Raw genomic sequence first — 18,500 nt, 5'->3', positions numbered from 1 at the left:
GACCTCATGACAGGTGTTAATCATGCCTCCCCTCCAGGCAATTACCCTGTGATGTTTTGCAGTAGCCATGGTTCCATAAAGTTCCACAAAATTTGAAAAAAACCTCCTCTAATTTGCAAAAAATGTTAAATGTCTCTTTGTGTGCTCTCTGCAGGCTGCGGGCTGGAGTTCCTGCTGGTTCTCTGTGGGCTCGAGTTGTCCTGGTCCTGCCCCCGTCACTGTATCTGCTACACCGCGCCCAGCACCGTCTCCTGCCAAGCCCACAACTTCCTGTCGGTCCCCGAAGGCATTCCTCCTGACAGCGAGCGCATCTTCTTACAGAACAATAAGATCCATCGCTTACTCCGGGGCCACTTCAGCTCCGACCTGGTCACTCTCTGGATCTACTCCAATAACATCACATACATCGAGCCCTCCACCTTCCACGGCTTCACGGTGCTCGAGGAGCTGGATCTGGGAGACAACCGCCACCTGCGCTCCTTGGCTGAAGACACCTTTCATGGGCTGAGTCGGCTCAATGCGCTACACCTCTACCGCTGTGGGCTCAGTTCACTTCCTAATAACATCTTCCAAGGCCTCAGAAACCTGCAGTATCTCTACTTGCAGGTACACTATACAGTTTCATTCTGGTTCATTTGTCACCAAGACTCTATTAGAGCTGCCACCCTTCAGGAGAAATTTGAACCAGCACTGACTTTATTTTAAATAATTCTAACACAGCCCACGTAGACTAATCCTAAATTATGTTGCAGAGTTAATGTTCTGTTCAGTGCCTCCGCTGCTCACTTGAGTGACAAGCTGCCAACAACATCAGCAAACAGCCACCATTTTTCCTTCTATGGTGTCAAATCCAAATGTTTTTAACACATTACTTCTCAGATTGTCTGGTGTCATGATTATTCATTGAGCACTAGAGCTGCAGCGATTATTTGATAAATCGATTAGTCGAGTAAAAGAAAATCCATTTGGAGAAGCTTTCAGTCACTTCAGTCAATTTTCAAGCAAAAATGTCAAACATTTGCTTGGTATGGCTTCTTTAATGTAAGGATGTGCTGCTTTTCTTTGTCATTCATGATAGTAAATGAAGAGTCTTTGGGTTTTGACTGTTTGTGAACAAATAAAGCAATTTGAAGACGCCACTTTGGGCTCTGGGAAATGATAATGACAATTTTTCACAATTTGTGCGACATTGTAAACTATTTATCAATTATTCGTGAAAAAAAACAGATTTATCAGCAATGCAAATAATTATTGCAGCTCTATTTTCTGCCATTTTGTGACAATAATGGTTTCCTGAAGGCAACAGGATATAAAAATGGTCAGATGGACAGTGCATTAGAGTATTTAGGCCATTAGCTCTGGCCCCAATGCATACATCTGGTGCCCGTTCTATTTTTTCGCCCCTGCCCTTCAAACATCCTGAGTCCGACACTGGCCAGTAGAATTAATGGCATGAAGGCACAAGTTAGGTTACAGGAATACAGGACATTAATTTTGGAATGAACACATTGTCTAATATGTAATCTTGATCTTGTGTGCTCTCTCAGGAGAATCATCTGAAGTTCCTGCAGGATGACACATTCATGGACCTCCACAACCTGAGCCACCTGTTCCTGCATGGAAACCGCCTGTGGAGCATTAACCAGAACACATTCAGAGGCCTCCGAGCTTTGGACCGACTGCTTCTGCACCAGAACCAGATTGAGTGGGTCGACCGCCTGGCCTTCCATGACCTGAAACGTCTCACCACCCTCTACCTGTTCAACAACTCTCTGATACAGCTGTCCGGACAGTGCCTGGACACGCTGCCCGCCTTGGAATACCTGCGCCTCAACGACAACCCCTGGTCGTGTGACTGCAAGGCCCTGTCGCTATGGGAATGGTTGAAACGTTTCCGAGGTTCGACGTCTTCAGTGGGTTGTCATGCCCCGTCTGATTTGGTTGGGAAAGACCTCAAGGAGCTGCGCAAGGAGGACTTCCCAAACTGTTCACCAACTGTTCCTAACTCGGAGTCCAGAGCCCAGACTAACAATTTATCTGGCACGGTGAATCCGTCTATGAATCGCGGAGTAGTGGTGGGCTCTGGAGGGCAGACCCACATAGTGCACCCCTCGAGGCCTGGCCGACCTCGGAACTGCACAAAGCCTCGTAACAGGGTGAGCAAGGGGAAGGGTGACAATGAAGTTCACCACTCGAAGGAGGTCATGGCAGACAAGGAGGATTCCTCCCCAGATTTCACAGACGGTGGGAAACATGACCACACGTCTCCGGACGGCACCGTCACGCGGAGGAAGCACAAGTGCACTCCCCGGACCACTGTTCGTCCCCCAAGTGGGGTTCAGCAAGCCAACAATAGGGCAACCTCATCCCAGTCCTTACTACATGTCTTTGCCCTCTTTGTGGCCTTGGTAACGACAAATATTGACTACATCCTCCGTTGACCTACAGAGGGTTTGGCAAATGCTAATCACAAAAAAACACAGCCCTCAGACCCTCTCTTGCTCCTGCACTACAAGGCCTGTGTGTCTTTTCTGTATGTGTGTGTGAGTGTGATTATATGTGTAAATGTTGTGTAGGGAGCTTTACTGTTCAGACTGAAACAGGGCATCAAAGCATCAAACATCTACAACAGAGAGACTCACAGCACAAAAATCGGAGGGACTGAGAGTCAGAGGATGAGAAAAGGTTAACGCAGAACAAGCTTGCACTGCCACTTATGCCAGTATGATTTCATCCTCATATGTCTTGGCATATATATATAAATATATATATATATATATATATTATTTTTTTTAAACTTCTGTTTCTCACTCAGCTGGAGCTCAGATGACCAAAATTTGGTGTAAATGGAGTAAAAGAGGAAGAGATGACTGAGCAAACAGGTGGAACTTGCTAGCTAGTTAGCTCTGAGACAGATAAGCTAAGACAAGTGCTCCACTCAGCTTTCATTTTCAGTTCAGTTTGTTAATTGTCATGAAGAAGGTACAAATGGGAAGTAGATGAACATGAATCCTCGCTCATCCTGTCTGCCAGGAGCATTTTTCTGTTGCATCCTTTGCAAACAACAGACGCGAACAATTGGGTGTCAGTGTTACTCATAAAAGAGGTGAAGAACAAGCATGGCAATAAATTAATAACGTCGTATCAGACATAGAAATGTGCCATTCTCACAACAAAATGGAAATCTATAGCCACAGGTGTTGGAAACAGAGCTGACGGTTGGCTCTAGCAAATTGTAACAACTACTCTCTACCTAAAGCTGGCTCTTCAGGTGCTGTACCAACTTTCTGCCTATGTAACAGTATTCCACATCGGTATTACATCTCGTCACACAACTCGGCTTCCATCTTCATTTGTGTCTCTCCTTCTGTGCAACTGAATATTAGGCTGCTAATTGTTTCAAGATGACAAGGACTGCCATGCGCTATTTTCATTTGCTTGGAAAAACAATGTGTGTCTCTGGGAGATCAAGCTGTGAATATTGACGAGTCTGTCTATATCTCGTGTCAGATGTTGTTCATTTGATTTTTTCTACGACACAAAATGGACCTAGAGACAGATATCCCTGCTGCAGGGCCGACAGGAGCCTTAGAGGTCGAGGGGTCAGACGGGGCTTTCTCAGCTTCCCAGTGAGGTCGCACTGAACTGATGCCTCCTCAGCGAGGGCGTATACTGTACCCCGCCTCACTGAGAACGTGAGGAACACATTTTTTTTTCTTAATCACTTAACTTCAAAGGATACGAGACCAAGACTCGAGAAAAAAAATGTGTGTGTGCCGTGACTGACTCGTGTGATCAGTAAAAGATGAAAAAAAAAAAACACTTTCAATGGAGCATGGCTAAATGAGGATCATGCAGAGAGAATTGCGCCTCTTAATTGACTGATGCGATTGTTCATGGATGTGGGGATCCAAGACAAAGACAATCGCTTCTGAAGTAACAAGGCGATACAGTTCAATGCTGATCGACAGATGGACAATTACCGGACGCCTTGCTGTACTTCTGGAGCTTTTGTGCCTCCCTTAAATCTACTGATAAGATGGTGTTTGTATCAATGATGTGAACTGTAACAATGGAGACAAGAGGACTTCTTGCAGTGCTGATATTAATCATTTACTGTATTACTATGAGAAAAACAATATCAGTGACATTGATGATGATAACAGGGTTTCCTGCTCCTCCCGTCAGGAGGAGTCTTTCGATTTTTTTTTTTTGGATTTTCTGGTGATTTGTTTATTTACGTATTTTTCATGTTATATTTTTAGAGCCTTTGATTTGTCGATGCACAATTCCTCACCTCCCTCTTTCTCGTTCTACTGTATGCCTCCTCATCTTCTTTCTTTGCCATAATTCAATTGTTCAGTAAGTTATCATCAGAAAACAACAACAGTACAAAAATGTTTATAAAGATATTAAAATCTATATCTTCTTATGTCTACCGTTGCAGTCTGAGTCTGTTTATTGCTGCATTTAAGGTTTTAAAGGCCTGTTTGGACAAAGTTAAAGGCATCCTTGATCCCCTCTTTTCTCGCCTTTATTTCGTTTTAATTCATTTAAGCCCAAAAATCGATTCTGTCAGCAAGTTTAGCCTTTTTCCCATCCTGTTTCCGGCTCTGTCTTTGCAGCGGTTAGCAATTTGTCTCCCCTGATCAGCCCCTGCTGGCTAAACTTGCTGCTTCCTCCGAACAGATCCCCTCTTCCTTCCTGTGCTCATCCAGGATTTATGTAAAGCTTATAATGTAAATATTAGTGGAATATAAGTGCAACAACATACAGAAGTTAAACACATAATAAGTTCAGGGGAGAAGGGACGTTCAAAGATGACACGCGGACCATAGTGTGATATATTGCCGTTCAATAAATCACTGAAAAGCAGTAAGGATATTAATGAAAGTGTCACATGGAATCTGTAGATATTGCAGCCTATTATTATTATTAATGGGCCTTTAGAACATGAATCCTATTTCCTCTTCTTTACGTTCCTCTCGCTGTGATAGAAATTGATCCGCTAGTAAGTGTTCCATTAAATTTTCTTCTCTGAATTCAGTTAAATGATGAATGAGCATAGAAGGAGTGGTTATATGCATGGATGAGAGTGCTGTGTAATTATATTTTAACTGATAGCAGGTCTGGAGTGTTTGATGTTTATCTACTCACCACCAGCAGTTTTTACCCCCTCCCAGCTCAATCCAACAACCACCTCATAACTACTTTACTACGAGTTCTGCTTTGACTTTACATAACTCAGTGAAATCATTCTTTTTGGTCACAAGATTAAACATTTCATATCAGGAACGGCCCATAAACTGTGAAAATGAAGCAATCAAATCTGCGCCATCTACATCCAATTTCATTACACTAAATTTTAGCACGATTTGCATTAGCTAGAGCCCACATTCAAATCCTGCCAATTCTCTAGTTATGATGATGAGGTATACAGTTAAACTACTTTTCACCATTTAAAAAATATCATATCATAACATATATACAGCGTTTATGAAGATTTTTCCAGACTACAAGTTAATCTCATTCATAATAATCAAGTCCAAAGTCAGCTAAGGGTAATTTTCTCGTCTGAATGAGCTGAATGAGATGTTAAATGATAAACTGGAAAAATATGAGGTATCCCTGCATCCATTTGTAACTATTTGCAGAAGCTGATGGGGTGTGGAGTCTCTAATCAGCTCGTCCACATGCACTAAAACATCCATCACTGTAATTTCGGGGAAAAATTAAGCAATGCACCAATAAAAGTGACTTCATAAATGTGAGAACAAACATGCTTATGTGCTTACAGCAGTAATGGACATGGAGTAATTTACATTTTTACATAAACACTGACTGGGTTAAATGTAGTTTTAATTTTATATGGAAGAGATTCATTTGAATTAATGATGTACTGACTCCTTTCAGGGTAAAATTCACATTTCCACCAAAGGAACCTGGAACATCATCAGCAGATTGTGAAGGAACAACAGTGTTGACATAATGTCAAAGACATCTACATATTATGGAAGTGATCCATTTTCAAGTCTGATCTAAAAAAATGTTTTCTCTCCTGTATTTTTGACTAAAGAACTGGTGAAAAAAAGTTTGTGCAGATAATCCTTCTAACTTTTTTCCCCTTAGTTTTATAAAAATGTAAAAAAAAAAAAAAATAGAATAATAATTTAAAAATCAAAAATCACTCACTCTTACATTTTTTTCATGTAAGAAACTGAGTAAAAAAAATTGTTTCAGGAGAATAAAAAAAAAAAAAAAGGATTTCACTTGTAATAAAAACTTCTCCTAGAAAAAAAAAATTCAAAAATTTTCTTTTTCTTTTTTGCTAGGAAAAGACTTTTTTTAATTTTATTTTTTTACATTTTTTATAAAACTGAGGGGAAGAAAGTTTCTGGAACTTGAAGAAAGTAAAAATGTTTTCCAAGAGAATTTTTTTTTCATGCAAGAAACTGAGTGAAAAAAATATTTTCAGTAGAATTTTTTTTCTTTCAAAATTTCGGTTTTCATTTGTGATAACTTTAAAATAACTTTTTTTTTTTTTTTTTTTTTTTTACATTTTTCTAAAACTGAGGTAAAAAAAAAATTTCATGTGTGAAGCAGAGTGGAATTATTTTTTTTACTTTTTTGCAAAACATTTTTTTCACTTGTAATAAAAACTTCTAGAATTGTTTTTTTTCAAGAATTTTCTTTTTTCAAAAAGAAAAATTATACTCTTGTTCACACATGAAAAAATATTTTCCTAGAAAACTTTTATCCAGGAATTTTTTTTCACACTCATTTTTTCTTTTTTTTTTTTTGTGGTGTCTGTTACTCTGGTGATATGCTGCCCCCTACTGAAGCTGCCTCAGAATTCTGGCCTTAATCTACAAAGTACACCTTTAACACAGTCTAGTGTCAGATCAGATACAAAACCACTTTCAAACATTTCAAAACGTGTCCTCAGCATTTTTCATAACTGTATAACAGTTATAGATTTGAAAAAAAAAACTGTGAAGTGGCTAAAATGGCCTTTTTTCATTCTGTAGACACCAGTTGTACATCATTTTTGTCCCCTCTTTGAGGACAAAACTAAACCTGTAACCAGTAAACCGGCAGTAACCATTATTAGTGAAAAATAGCGAGCCTGTCTTTGTACAAAGCATAAGCAGCACCAGGGGTGTGCTTATGGGTCGATGTTTTCAGCAAAGCCCTGAATCTTTCACTGTTAACCACATGTGGCACATTTGGTACTAAACCCAGATCATGGCTGCGTAGGAATGTGTTTTGAACAGAATGATTGGAGTGAAGTGCTGACAAATACACGGTCCCTCACCCTCCCCATGTAGTCTTTTTGCTCAGCCCCTGTCACTGGAGCACCAGCTGGGAGAGTTTCCAACAGTCAGGCCACCAAAATGAAACCAATGAAGTAAACACATGACATTTCATTTTTACCCTGAATGAAGCTGTCAAAGCTTTGAAAATGTTCACTCAAACTGATCATTTCACGATGGTATTAAAGATGGCAGCCTGTGCCCATTGCGTGCAGACTGGTTATACACAAACACCATGTTGGAGAGTCATGGATGTTAAAATGTCTCAGAAAGCAGAACAGACACCGCCTTGTGCTTAGTATTGATGTAATGATGATACACAAGTGTTAAAGTTTCCACCAACCTGCAGAAAGTCGCACTCGCCCCCCTCCTGGATCACAGGTGCCAGATGAAAGAGCAACGCAGATGTATTTTAATCCAAAACGTTAACGATATTACTCATTTAGTGGCAGCTGAAAACAAACATTCATTTAATAGCTCTTATTTCAAAAATGGCTGAAATATTTGTTCAAAACTGGTTGGACATTTGTCTTATGTTTGCCATTACATTTTGCCGTTGCAATGCTTATTCTAATGTGCACCTTCTAATGTGTTTCTTATTGAATGTATTGTACCGTGATGTATGCCACCTTAAATCGTTGAGGGTGAGGTAAAATAGAAATTCAGTGAAATTATCAGGCTACAGGCTAATTTGTTCATTCATGTATATCAAAGGAGGCTAAAGCAATTTTTAAACGGTTAACTAAAGTAACAGTAATAATAACAAACACTTTGATTGGTAAATATAAAAATGTCAGTAAATAAATATGACCAGAGACTTGTTCAAAAAAGGCAGAAAAAAGGTTCAAGGTGATTGTAGTGCCTTTTCTTCTTATTTGCATCTGGGAGAATAATGGCAGTAATGAAATGGTTGACAACCTGACATTAAAAGTTTGACATCAGGTAATCACTGTCCATCAACTTTGACTATGTGCGAGCACAAAGCATCAGTGATGTAAAAACAGAGTCCACCTTTCTGTGTCCCGCTGTAGGGATAATTTTTGAGGTACATTTGTCAGCTTGGATCACGGACCTCCCCTTGAGTGCAACAGCGTGATCAGGGATGTTGTGCCCACATCTTTACAGAGACCTGGCTTCATTTCCTTTCCTTAAATCAAAGCTGGATTAGCATTGTTCCCATCCTGGATCCCCCCCCTCTAGATGAAATGTTATTTCCAAAAACAGTGTGTGTCCAGCACACACAGACCTATAAACTTACTCACACACAGCTGGTCAGGTTGGATGGTATACAAATGCCATGGGCAAATCTGCTGCCCCTAATCTAAAAGCTGTGCTTTCTTATCAAATGCTGATGAATTTATGTCTGTCATGGGAAATACTGGTTTCATTAGTAAAGCAAAAAAATATGTTTAAAAGTATCTAAATTTGAAGGAGCTACCAGCTAAGCACCACTGTTGCCATGGTTGGAAGAAACACACAAGGACAGTATCAAACTTCTCATCTAAGCCTCTGCCTGAAAGCTTATAATCATATTTTCCAGAACTGCCCAACTATCCTTTTAAGATGGTAAAAGGTTTGACTCCTTGTGATGTGAAAACCTTTGCTAGATGTTCCGAGCATCAGCTGTTTGTCAACATGGGTCTAAAACCAGTCAGAGCATCAACTGGAAAGAGGTCAAGGTTGTTCAACAGGAGTCAGTGAACAGCACAGGAAGTGGACCTCAAGTTAAGATTATGTTCAACTTTTTGGAAACAATGATATAGCAATTTTCCATCTTCAAATATAACTTTAACTTTGGAGAATGTCCTTCATCATCCTGCTCCTGATGTGCTGGTTAGCACCTTGCACGGCAGCCACCGCCATCACTGTATGTATGAATTACTGTAAGCTGCTTTGGATAAAAACATCTGCTAAATGTAATTATTTGTGTCATTGATTTATATCTAATTTTACTAATCTATAGTAAGCTCAGCAAGTTTTTCTGCGAAAAATGACACAACACCACTTTTTCTAAACATGCTCATTACACTAATGAAGCTGGAGTACATGAGCCTATAAATCAGTGGCACTTAAAAGTAAAGTACTGATGCAACCATTTCCAGCTGGAGTTATCTCGTTGGTGGTGAGTGTTACACAGAATTGTTTGATTTCCCTCCACTTTGAGGTAAACTAGTATCCGACTCACAGATACTCTCATCTGACTTGACCCAGTTATTTGGAAAGCACATCAAAGGCGGGGACGTAATTGTAATTGTCTCATTGTGAGAGGAAATCTAGGAGCCATCAGCGCATGGAGTCAGGACCCAGTTCAGCTGGGAGATCCCCCGTGTGAAAACAGGTAGGGACACGGACAGTATATCGTTAGAAGCCAGAGCCAAAACGCTGCTGCATAATTAAAATTGGACGAGGAGGGATAAGTCCTAAAAAAAAAAACGTGGAATGTGGTATCATTAAGAAAATGAGAGAAGCGGAGGGAGAGCGAGCGGGAGGGTACAGTACATTGGTAATTGAGCGGTTAGAGGGAGGGGAATTGGCTGGGATTCATGCGGGAGGAAATGACACACAAAGGGGACATGACCAGACGTGGTATCACAGTCAAGGAGTGAGAAAGAAACCGAGAAAGTAAAAAGTAGCACCCTCGCAGTCTTCATATAATGTACCATATAGTATGTAGAAACAAACATAGCTCCACACATCCCCACAGCAGCCTCCCGATATAGAAACCTGCATGTAGGATTTCACATCACTTATTCATGCAGGAGGGAGAGAAGCAGTTTGTTGATTCATCCTAAGGCATGACACTGTTCTGAAAACAATACTCTCTCTCTCTCTCAGTGCCCCCAAAAAAGGCAGCCTTTTGACTATCACACACATTTCTTGGCTTTTAATTGACTCGCTGTCACTTCTGTGTGGCTTTAATTAAAACCAAGCAATTACAAAATTGAAAAAGGAGATGGAGAAAGTGGGTGAGCTGGGATTGGAAGACGCCGCACTGGTGGGACACGATAATTAAGAGCAGACACACCACAAAAATGCCACAACACTTGCACCTACTCCCTCTCCCTCCCCGAGTCCCACTCTCCCCACTCAATCACAAAGCTAATATCACCTCTTTTCTCCATAAAACCCCCTTTCTTATTCCGGCTCTTTTATTTTCTCTATTTATTTAGCTTAAAATCCCCCCTGAGCGGTGCTGTGCTCCAGTTCTGCAAACCAGCCCAGCCTGCATACTAAACTGAGAGGACTTGAGCAGCCCAAGGCCACACCACTACCTGCATGGATTAGAGGCTCGCTAATCCTCTCATGTTTGACCTCAAGTCAGACAGAATATGCAGAAAAATTACTGAAAGTCAGCGTGGCATGTTTCTCCCTAACAATACATCTAGGTTTAATTATTTCTTTCTTGCTAGAATGGAGGAGGGAGGATCTTGTTGATGCAGTGTTACTTTTCATGAATCACACCTCCACATGCGGAAAATGCTGACTGTTATGTGCTCCGCGGTGCCCATGGCTTGAGCTGATTTACCAGAAAAACTTCTAAATCTTGTTATTCTCCAGAGTAATTGTTGAGATCCAGGAACACAAAGGGCAGTTCTACAAAGAGGACCAACAAGGCAAGAAACAGACAGACAAATCATCAAGCAGCCAGTAGCTGAGCCTGATAAACAGTTTATTGGAGGGAAAACAAACAGGTGTCCTGGATGCGGAAGCGTCACGTTCCACCTGCACCGCGTTCAGATGTCCGGTGGCAGCATTTCAGAAGCGAGGCGTCTTTAAGAAGTCTGTCTCGAAGTGAGCAGATGTTTGGAGCTGTTTACTCACCCTCATGAAGGCGAGATAGTGGAAGACATTGGTGAATAAAGCATGGTGAACTTGCATTGAAGCTCACTCTGGTCTGTGTTGTCAGAGTAAGAATTGCAGCAGTTTGCCCAACATTTTGCTGTGTTTTACCCATTCATGAAAACTCATTTGCAGCTCATTGATGATCAGTGCGGTAACAGAGACTTTGTGACCTGACCCGATGATTGGCGATTAAGTAGGTTGCTTATTAACTCTAAATGGAGGAGACGGTAATGAGTTTCAGGTGAGCAGACTTGAGTCATTATGTAATGATTAGTTGATCTGTGAATCGACCACTTTCTTCAGGAGTCATTCCTGATTACCTCTTCGCCACAAAACGAGTAACTACCATTGACTGTGTGAACTATGGATGGAGCTTGTGGGTCTGAAACGTGAATAAATAAATGCATTATTATTAACAGCAAGCAGGGGGCAACAAAAACCCGTTGCATATGAGCTTATGAGAAAATGACCATACTTCTCACTTGACTTATTACCTCAGTACACAGTTTCCAAAGGAGTTTACGGTCTCAATTGCTAGTTGCAAGTTTTCTTCAATACAGCACGATGTTCATTTTTTAAACTATGGTTGCATTTAAAGTAAAATAGGCGATAAAGCAGGGTATGCTTTAGGGCGTGGCCACCTTGTGATTAACAGTCGCTACCACGGCGTGTCCACACAATTCAAAGGTTTAATTGCAAAATGATTTTTTTTCACATGGATTTACTCGTTTATTGGTCTCATAGCACATCTACATTTTGACCTTTTAACACTGTTTATTTTATCCTGATTTTTATTTTTATAAATATAAATATACATTTTTCCGTTCTGATCTCAGCTGTATTTGATAGATTTCATGCCCATACCTCTGCACCATTGTAAATGAGGGTTCAATGATTTAAATAAATAAATGAATCAGGATATCCTCCCCAGCTCTACCCTCTCATCCACATATAGTCAAGATGTTGATGGTCCTAATGCCAAACTAGAGGCTTCAAAATGGTGGTCCACACACAATCACAGTGGGTTTACACTTGGTAACTACTCATTCATTACTAATTACTTAAACTCCCTTGTGCTTCCTCAAAAAAAGTGATGGCTTCTACTAAGAAGTTAATCCCTCTTACTTATCATCTTCCACCCAAGTAAAGTAGAATCATCCCACAATAATGACGGTAAGTACTGTATCTGCTAATGTTTACTGGGAATCCACAATTAGTTCATTAATAATAAACCAGAGAGAAGAAGTCTTTGAAAATCTTGAATCATCATTACTCAGGAGCTACTTAGTAGAGATTTGTCATTCATTTCTCAGCTGCTATTTAGGACTTTGTGTAATACCAATAAATCGCTTTTGTGGCTGTATTTCTTTGATAACAATTATTAGTGGAAACCCGTAACATTTCCCTCCCCTGCTTCACAGACTTCAGAGGAGAAGTAACATAAAGTGTATGTCAATAATTAATGAGGAACACCATTACATTTAAATTCATGTCTATCATCAATAAAGATACATTTATATCAGTTTATAAGTGAATTTTATGCATCAGGGACCTGAGCTGGTCCAGCAAAAAACGATGTCTTTAAAGTTGGACCAGGAATTTTGTCCGTAAACTATGCTGGAAATTTACATCAGACAGTTTTGGTTATAGTTTGACATTAAGTACATTGTTATTGATGATGAAGATTTATATTGATGATGATACAAAACCTAAAAATCTAAATTCCCCTTTAAGACTGCAGGGCATCTTTTCTTTCCCCTGAAGCTCACATTCCCGTCGAAAGGGCTCTTTGCTCTGCTTTTGTTCTGATCAATGCCCACAATTAACACACGCAATCAATTGAGGAGGCCTGAGGACCAGAGACGTCGTCCTTCGAGTGCGAAGCAGCCGTGGAGCCCATCACTCTTGGAGGGGTCCACGCTCCAGTCAAGAGGCTAATGACACACACAGCTCCAGCCCCCCCTGCACACACAATTAATCACTCCTCTGGCAGATCTGAGAGAAAGGAAAACTCCTCTTCACTGCAGCGATTTATTCAGTCCTCTTCAGGACTGCGGATGAGATGTGCCTTCGTGCTCTGCACTGACTGTATGCACATATTCAATTAGCATAATTGTAGCATAGAGACAAAAATGTCACAAAATATGACAGTGAAACAGGGTTATTTGAGTGTTTATGTGGGAGTTAAAGCCACCCAATCTACAGGTTGGGATTACCTAATATTCCTCTGACCAATATAAATTTATATTTTAAAATTATTCTGACTACATCTTACATTTTTATGTAATGTTATTCAAAAGTCTAGATACATCGCTGACTGGCATAACCTTTCATGAGCTCAAAGTTTGAGTCTGCCAGTCCTCTGACACTTTCCACTTTCTGTGCTGCTCACTGACTCGGTCTCATTCCCAGGGCGCCAAACAGCGACGTTTTGTCACGTCCCTCTGCGCCTCGTGCAGAAACAGAAGGGACCCTTTACCGTCTGTATGAGTAGCCCCAGACTTTAAACTAAGTCCATGTGAATCCATCCACAGCAATAAAAGTTGATCAGACCAACCCGCTCCACCCAACGGAGTATACAGAGCGACAAAGTCCCAATAGGGATGGAGGCTGGGGTTCGGTGGTGGATCACACATGTGATTTTCACCCAGGAGACCTAGGTTTGCTTCCCGTGTGAAACCAAACATCAAGTCTTTTCCTAACCCTGACCAAGTAGTTTTTGTGCCTAAACCAAAGCAAACTGTAGTTTCACATTCACCATGACACACTGTCATTTCAGAAATGGAGCGTCGTGGCTGCCTGATTTTATTGACTTGCTCAGATTGTGTTTATTTTGCCATGTGTTGTCTGTTTTGAGTGTGTTAATTTAATATTTCCGACTCGTCGTGCTGTTTACCTGGAGTCTGCTGTTTTCTGTTGTTTTATAATAAAAATGACTATGCCATTCTGCTGTCCGACTCCCTGTCTGGAAGAGTTTTTTCTAACATCACAATGAGTCAGCACTCACTCAGATACCAAAAACCAGTCAACAAGTAAAACCAGTAAAAGTTCAACATTTTGGTCAACATGTATTTTCTTGTTCCATTTTTGACTCAGAAGTTGGGTACCACTCTCATTTTTGTATGCACTTGATCCCTGAGACACTTTGCTAACCTTAACACAAAGACTGGAAACGAGGGGAAATGTCTAGCCTGACTCGGTCCAAAGGGTAAAGAGAAGATCCACCCCGTAGCCGCTCTAAAACTCACTAATTAATACAGAGCTGAACAGATAAATCGCCCTTCAACGAGGGGATGATGTGTCAGGCTATTTCTTGGCCTGGACCAGTTGAAGCAGAGATTCCAGGAAGTTACTAAGAAATAGTCTGGGACATTATGAGCAATTCCTCAGGAAATCACTGACTGCTGATTAAATCAACACGTCTAGATTATCTCTAAGACTCTCTAAGAACTTTGCCAGGAGTATTCCTAGAAAGTTATTATGAAATCATGAACAATAAAAAATCATGCCTTTTATATATTTTTTTAGCATTCTCATCATAATAAAATGAATATACAGACATGCTCTTGGGCTGTGATTTTAGCAGGACCACAGTATTTCTTCATTAAGACAGATTTTGTTGCATAATGTTATCACTTAAATCCATGCTGAGGATTTCTGGGGAGTCACAGGGCAAAGACACACAGCTGCTCTCCTCGAGCACCGAGCGAGAGAAGGAAAATTACCCAGTACGTCTTAGTAGTCCAAGTCGAGATATCTCCTGGTTTTTAATTTGACTAAAACTCTGTTCTGATCTCCTGACAAAGTGGCTCCCCGGCTCTTATACCACTGGGTACAAAGAGAATGAAATATGCTGATGTTGTAGTGATTTTGTCACTCACCTTGAGGCGAGCCGGTGACAGACCCTCCCAAACCCTCCTAATCCTCTCTGCCTCTTTAAGTACAGAGAAGTAACACAGACTTAGCAGAGCAGTCAGGACGCTCTCCTGTGACTTAGCATGGTGCTGTTTGAAATGCAATGAAGGGTGTCAGTTGCAGCTGATGGGCCTGAACGCTGGGCCAGCAGTGTCTAATTATCATGTCATATTCAGCACGCATTTTAATACCACACTGGCAACACTCCCAAAGCCACTACTTTGAAGCTGTGTGCTTGTTATGCACAGCATTAAAATAGAGTTTAATAATCAAAGAGGGTTTTGTTTCTTTATCTGTTTGTCTTTTAAAACAACATGGCAATTCCAGCGTTTCAAGGATTACAGCCGAACACGACATCAAAACTAACGAAGGCAACAGAGATAACAAATCAAACAATCTCCTGTGTATCAGCTAAGTCTTCAAAATATTAGTGTGGGAGAGGGAGTGCAGGGATAGTGAACCTCTCCGTCTGAAGAGGCTTTTCTGCCGCCGTTCCTCGATTACACCGCTGCAAACATTTTTGCCACTCCAACAAAAGAAGACACCACAAGTGTGTCCCCTCACATCCACATGCTCCCACTCAGTGGGAAGCTGCAGGGTGTCTGAGGTTGAGTTCAAGCTAGTCTCTCTCCCTCGCTTTGTGCTCCTGCCCGGCGGCACAGGCATCACTCAGATAAACACACACCCACACTGACATGCAAGCGCGGCACATTACAATAATTCACACACAAACATGCACTTGAAAGCACATATTTTTTACATGCGATGTTCGTCAGCCTCTCACTGTCTCTGTGTGAGACACACACACCAGCATGCATGGGTGTATCAGTGCGCCTGTGTGGCTTCCAAGTAGGTTTGTACCGCCAACGCAAGCACCAGACTCCAGCTGTGTTTACAGAAAACAAACCCCGCTGACAAACTCGGAGACTGTGGCCAAAAGCCAGTGTGCTAATGCTATATCTGAATTTACACACACTGTGTACAATTAAGGAAATCACCATGACAGCATGAAAGTGTAAACCAACAGATATCATATTGATCTGTGGCTATAGAAATACAGGTTATTATGTGAAAGAATTAGGATTAATGTCCCAAAGATCTTTTGAGTCAGACACGTTTATGATGCCATACTTTGCCAAGAAATGAGATTGATTGACTGATTTCCTGTTTTTTTTGTAGGTTGTACGCTCATGTGTCCACTTCCTGTCTTTGTCTTTTTCCCGGCTGTTTTCTCTGTTCATCTCCGTGTGGATAGTTAATCAGCTCCTGTGTATTTAAGTCTGTGTTTTTCCTTCACTCTTTGTTATTTCGTCTGCTTTTCCTGTAGTTGTTCCCCGGCCTTGCGTTGCTCCTCATGTGTTCCTGCTTTTGTTCCCTGTGGATTTCTGGTTTCTCATAAGTCTTTGTATTTTTATTTTTTGTTCTTGGATCCCCCTTATCATGCGTTTTTGTCGCCTGCCATTTATTGACAGTATTTTGGGTTTTGGATTGTGGACTTCAGCTTCATTCTATGAAAGCTTGCCTTCTGTTTTTCAACCTGCCTCTGTGATTTGCATTTGGGTCATCTTGATGAACCGAAACAGGACCAGCGACAGGTGGCATTCTGGACCCTTTTCATCACGTGGTTGACAGTGAGACGTGGTGGCTGTTCCTCACCAAAGGCACATGGTTAGGATTCAGGAAAGATCATGGTTGAGTTCAGATGAGTATTCAAGATTCAAGAAACTTTATTGTCTATCACATAGAGACGGAAAATAACCTTTGGTTAGGGCTTGAACAAAATGGAAAAACATTCACACCCATTAGACTCACATAAAATCACACAACAGTTAAAAGCATGTGTGCAAAGCTACTTTAAAAGAGTAGTGTCTATTTTTTCTTGTTTCACATAAAGTTGCATTACGTACATGGTATTAGCACGTTAAAATAACTCACCGTTGACTCTCCTGGATGAAAGTCCTGTGTTTGTTTGTTGGGGCCGTCCAGCCCTGCTCCTCCATCTGTGGACTTTGTTGCTCTCGATACTACATCACCTGACTTCCTCCTTTGCTCCTGTCATAATTACTATGACCACTGGAGGTTGCTGCTGAACAATGAACCCAAATATGGGTTGTACTAAGCTGCTGTCGTTTTTCTGGTAATGAGCTGGCTAATAAATAAATCTTGTCATTGCTTCAGGTAGAACACATCATTTCTTCATCCAGAATGTAAAGGCGTGCTTTAAAAGTAGACTTTTTTACATCATTTAATGTAAACACACCAAACACTTTACATTTTAATAGTCCTCCAAACTAAACGTTGTTATTTGGCTTCCAAAATGACACATGAACGTTTTCTGATCTGACGCCCCAAAAAGCAGGATGACACTTGTCAGTCTTCTCCAGATACATGACTGTGAAAAAATCCATATGATGATGATTAATATTTAGGTTGGGTGGTTAAAGTCAATGGTAAACTTGGTCATGGTAAAAAGGAAGTACTGTTGATGTAGAAAACAGAAAGCGATCACTATCGAGTGATGTATCACATAGTATTAGTTTTATTCTGTCTGAATAAATTCTCTGGATATTTAATGATGCAATCTCATTTACGCTGAAGGAAAAAATCTTTGTTTGGTTTATGACCAATAGAGGGTTTTGCAGAGAAAACAGAAAAGGGCTGAATACGCTTATGGGGCGAATAATGTCAAAAGTTTTAGCTAAAACAAAATGTTCTATCAAAGTGAAATATTCCTTTGAGATGCTTGTCAGTTTCTTTTCATTAGCATTGAAATGTGCCAGACTGGCGCAGGAAGGGAGATGGCAGGCGGCATGACGACCAGAGAATATCCAAAGGATTTTATTTGTTTTTACGATTTCTACAACACATCTCAACAAAAACAACAAAGAATGTGAAAAGCAAAACACTTGTCTGTGATCCACTGCAGTAGCTATAACAATTAATTTGCTGTTCCCTGACAGTACTTCAATACTGTGAGGCTGCTGTATCACATGCAGTGAGCAGAGCGGAGGAACACGATGGTAAAGGCAGCAAAGGCGTCACTTTGTTCACACTTTTCCTGGCGCCGCTGCCTCGTGCATTGAGAGACGGATCAGCATTGATTTAGTGACAAGTGAATCAGGCTCTGCTTTAATTTGATAGATGCATTTGCAGTCCTCCGAGCTAATTGCACGAGGCCATGGCAGCTCAAGAAGCGCTGCTGGGATGGGACCAGTGTGATACCCAACAGCATTGGCCCGGTCTGCGGCTCTGTGTCGAATAATCACTCCGGGCCGGTGGCAGAGGACCGGCCCTGTTTTATCACTGATTTGTCTCTGGTGTGACAGCATTGTAACGCCAATATCATCCTGGGAGGCAAGTGTTTTGGTCAATAGTTGATGTGTGAAGACAGAAAAACATCCTGCTTAGTGTAAGTATTAGGCTGCTGCA

At 41.0% G+C, this 18,500-nt stretch overlaps 1 protein-coding gene across 1 annotated transcript in view; it reads left to right on the top strand.

Annotated features, from left to right (window-relative positions):
- rtn4rl1b (reticulon 4 receptor-like 1b) overlaps window positions 1-4,436 on the top strand; it is a 155,681-nt gene extending 151,245 nt beyond the window's left edge. Inside the window, exons 2-3 of the mRNA XM_084350327.1 lie at window positions 155-606; window positions 1,548-4,436. Coding sequence (XP_084206453.1) covers window positions 155-606; window positions 1,548-2,441 — 1,346 coding nt within the window. The 3' untranslated portion in view covers window positions 2,442-4,436. The remainder of the gene's footprint in view (window positions 1-154; window positions 607-1,547) is intronic.
- The last annotated feature ends 14,064 nt before the right edge of the window (window positions 4,437-18,500 follow it).

The sequence above is a fragment of the Pagrus pagrus genome (assembly GCF_965226575.1).
Source record: "Pagrus pagrus genome assembly, chromosome: 4".
NCBI classification, from domain to species: Eukaryota; Metazoa; Chordata; class Actinopteri; order Spariformes; family Sparidae; genus Pagrus; species Pagrus pagrus.
The sequence above is the reverse complement of the archived record's forward strand: the minus strand, read 5'-3'. Positions and strand labels throughout refer to the sequence as shown.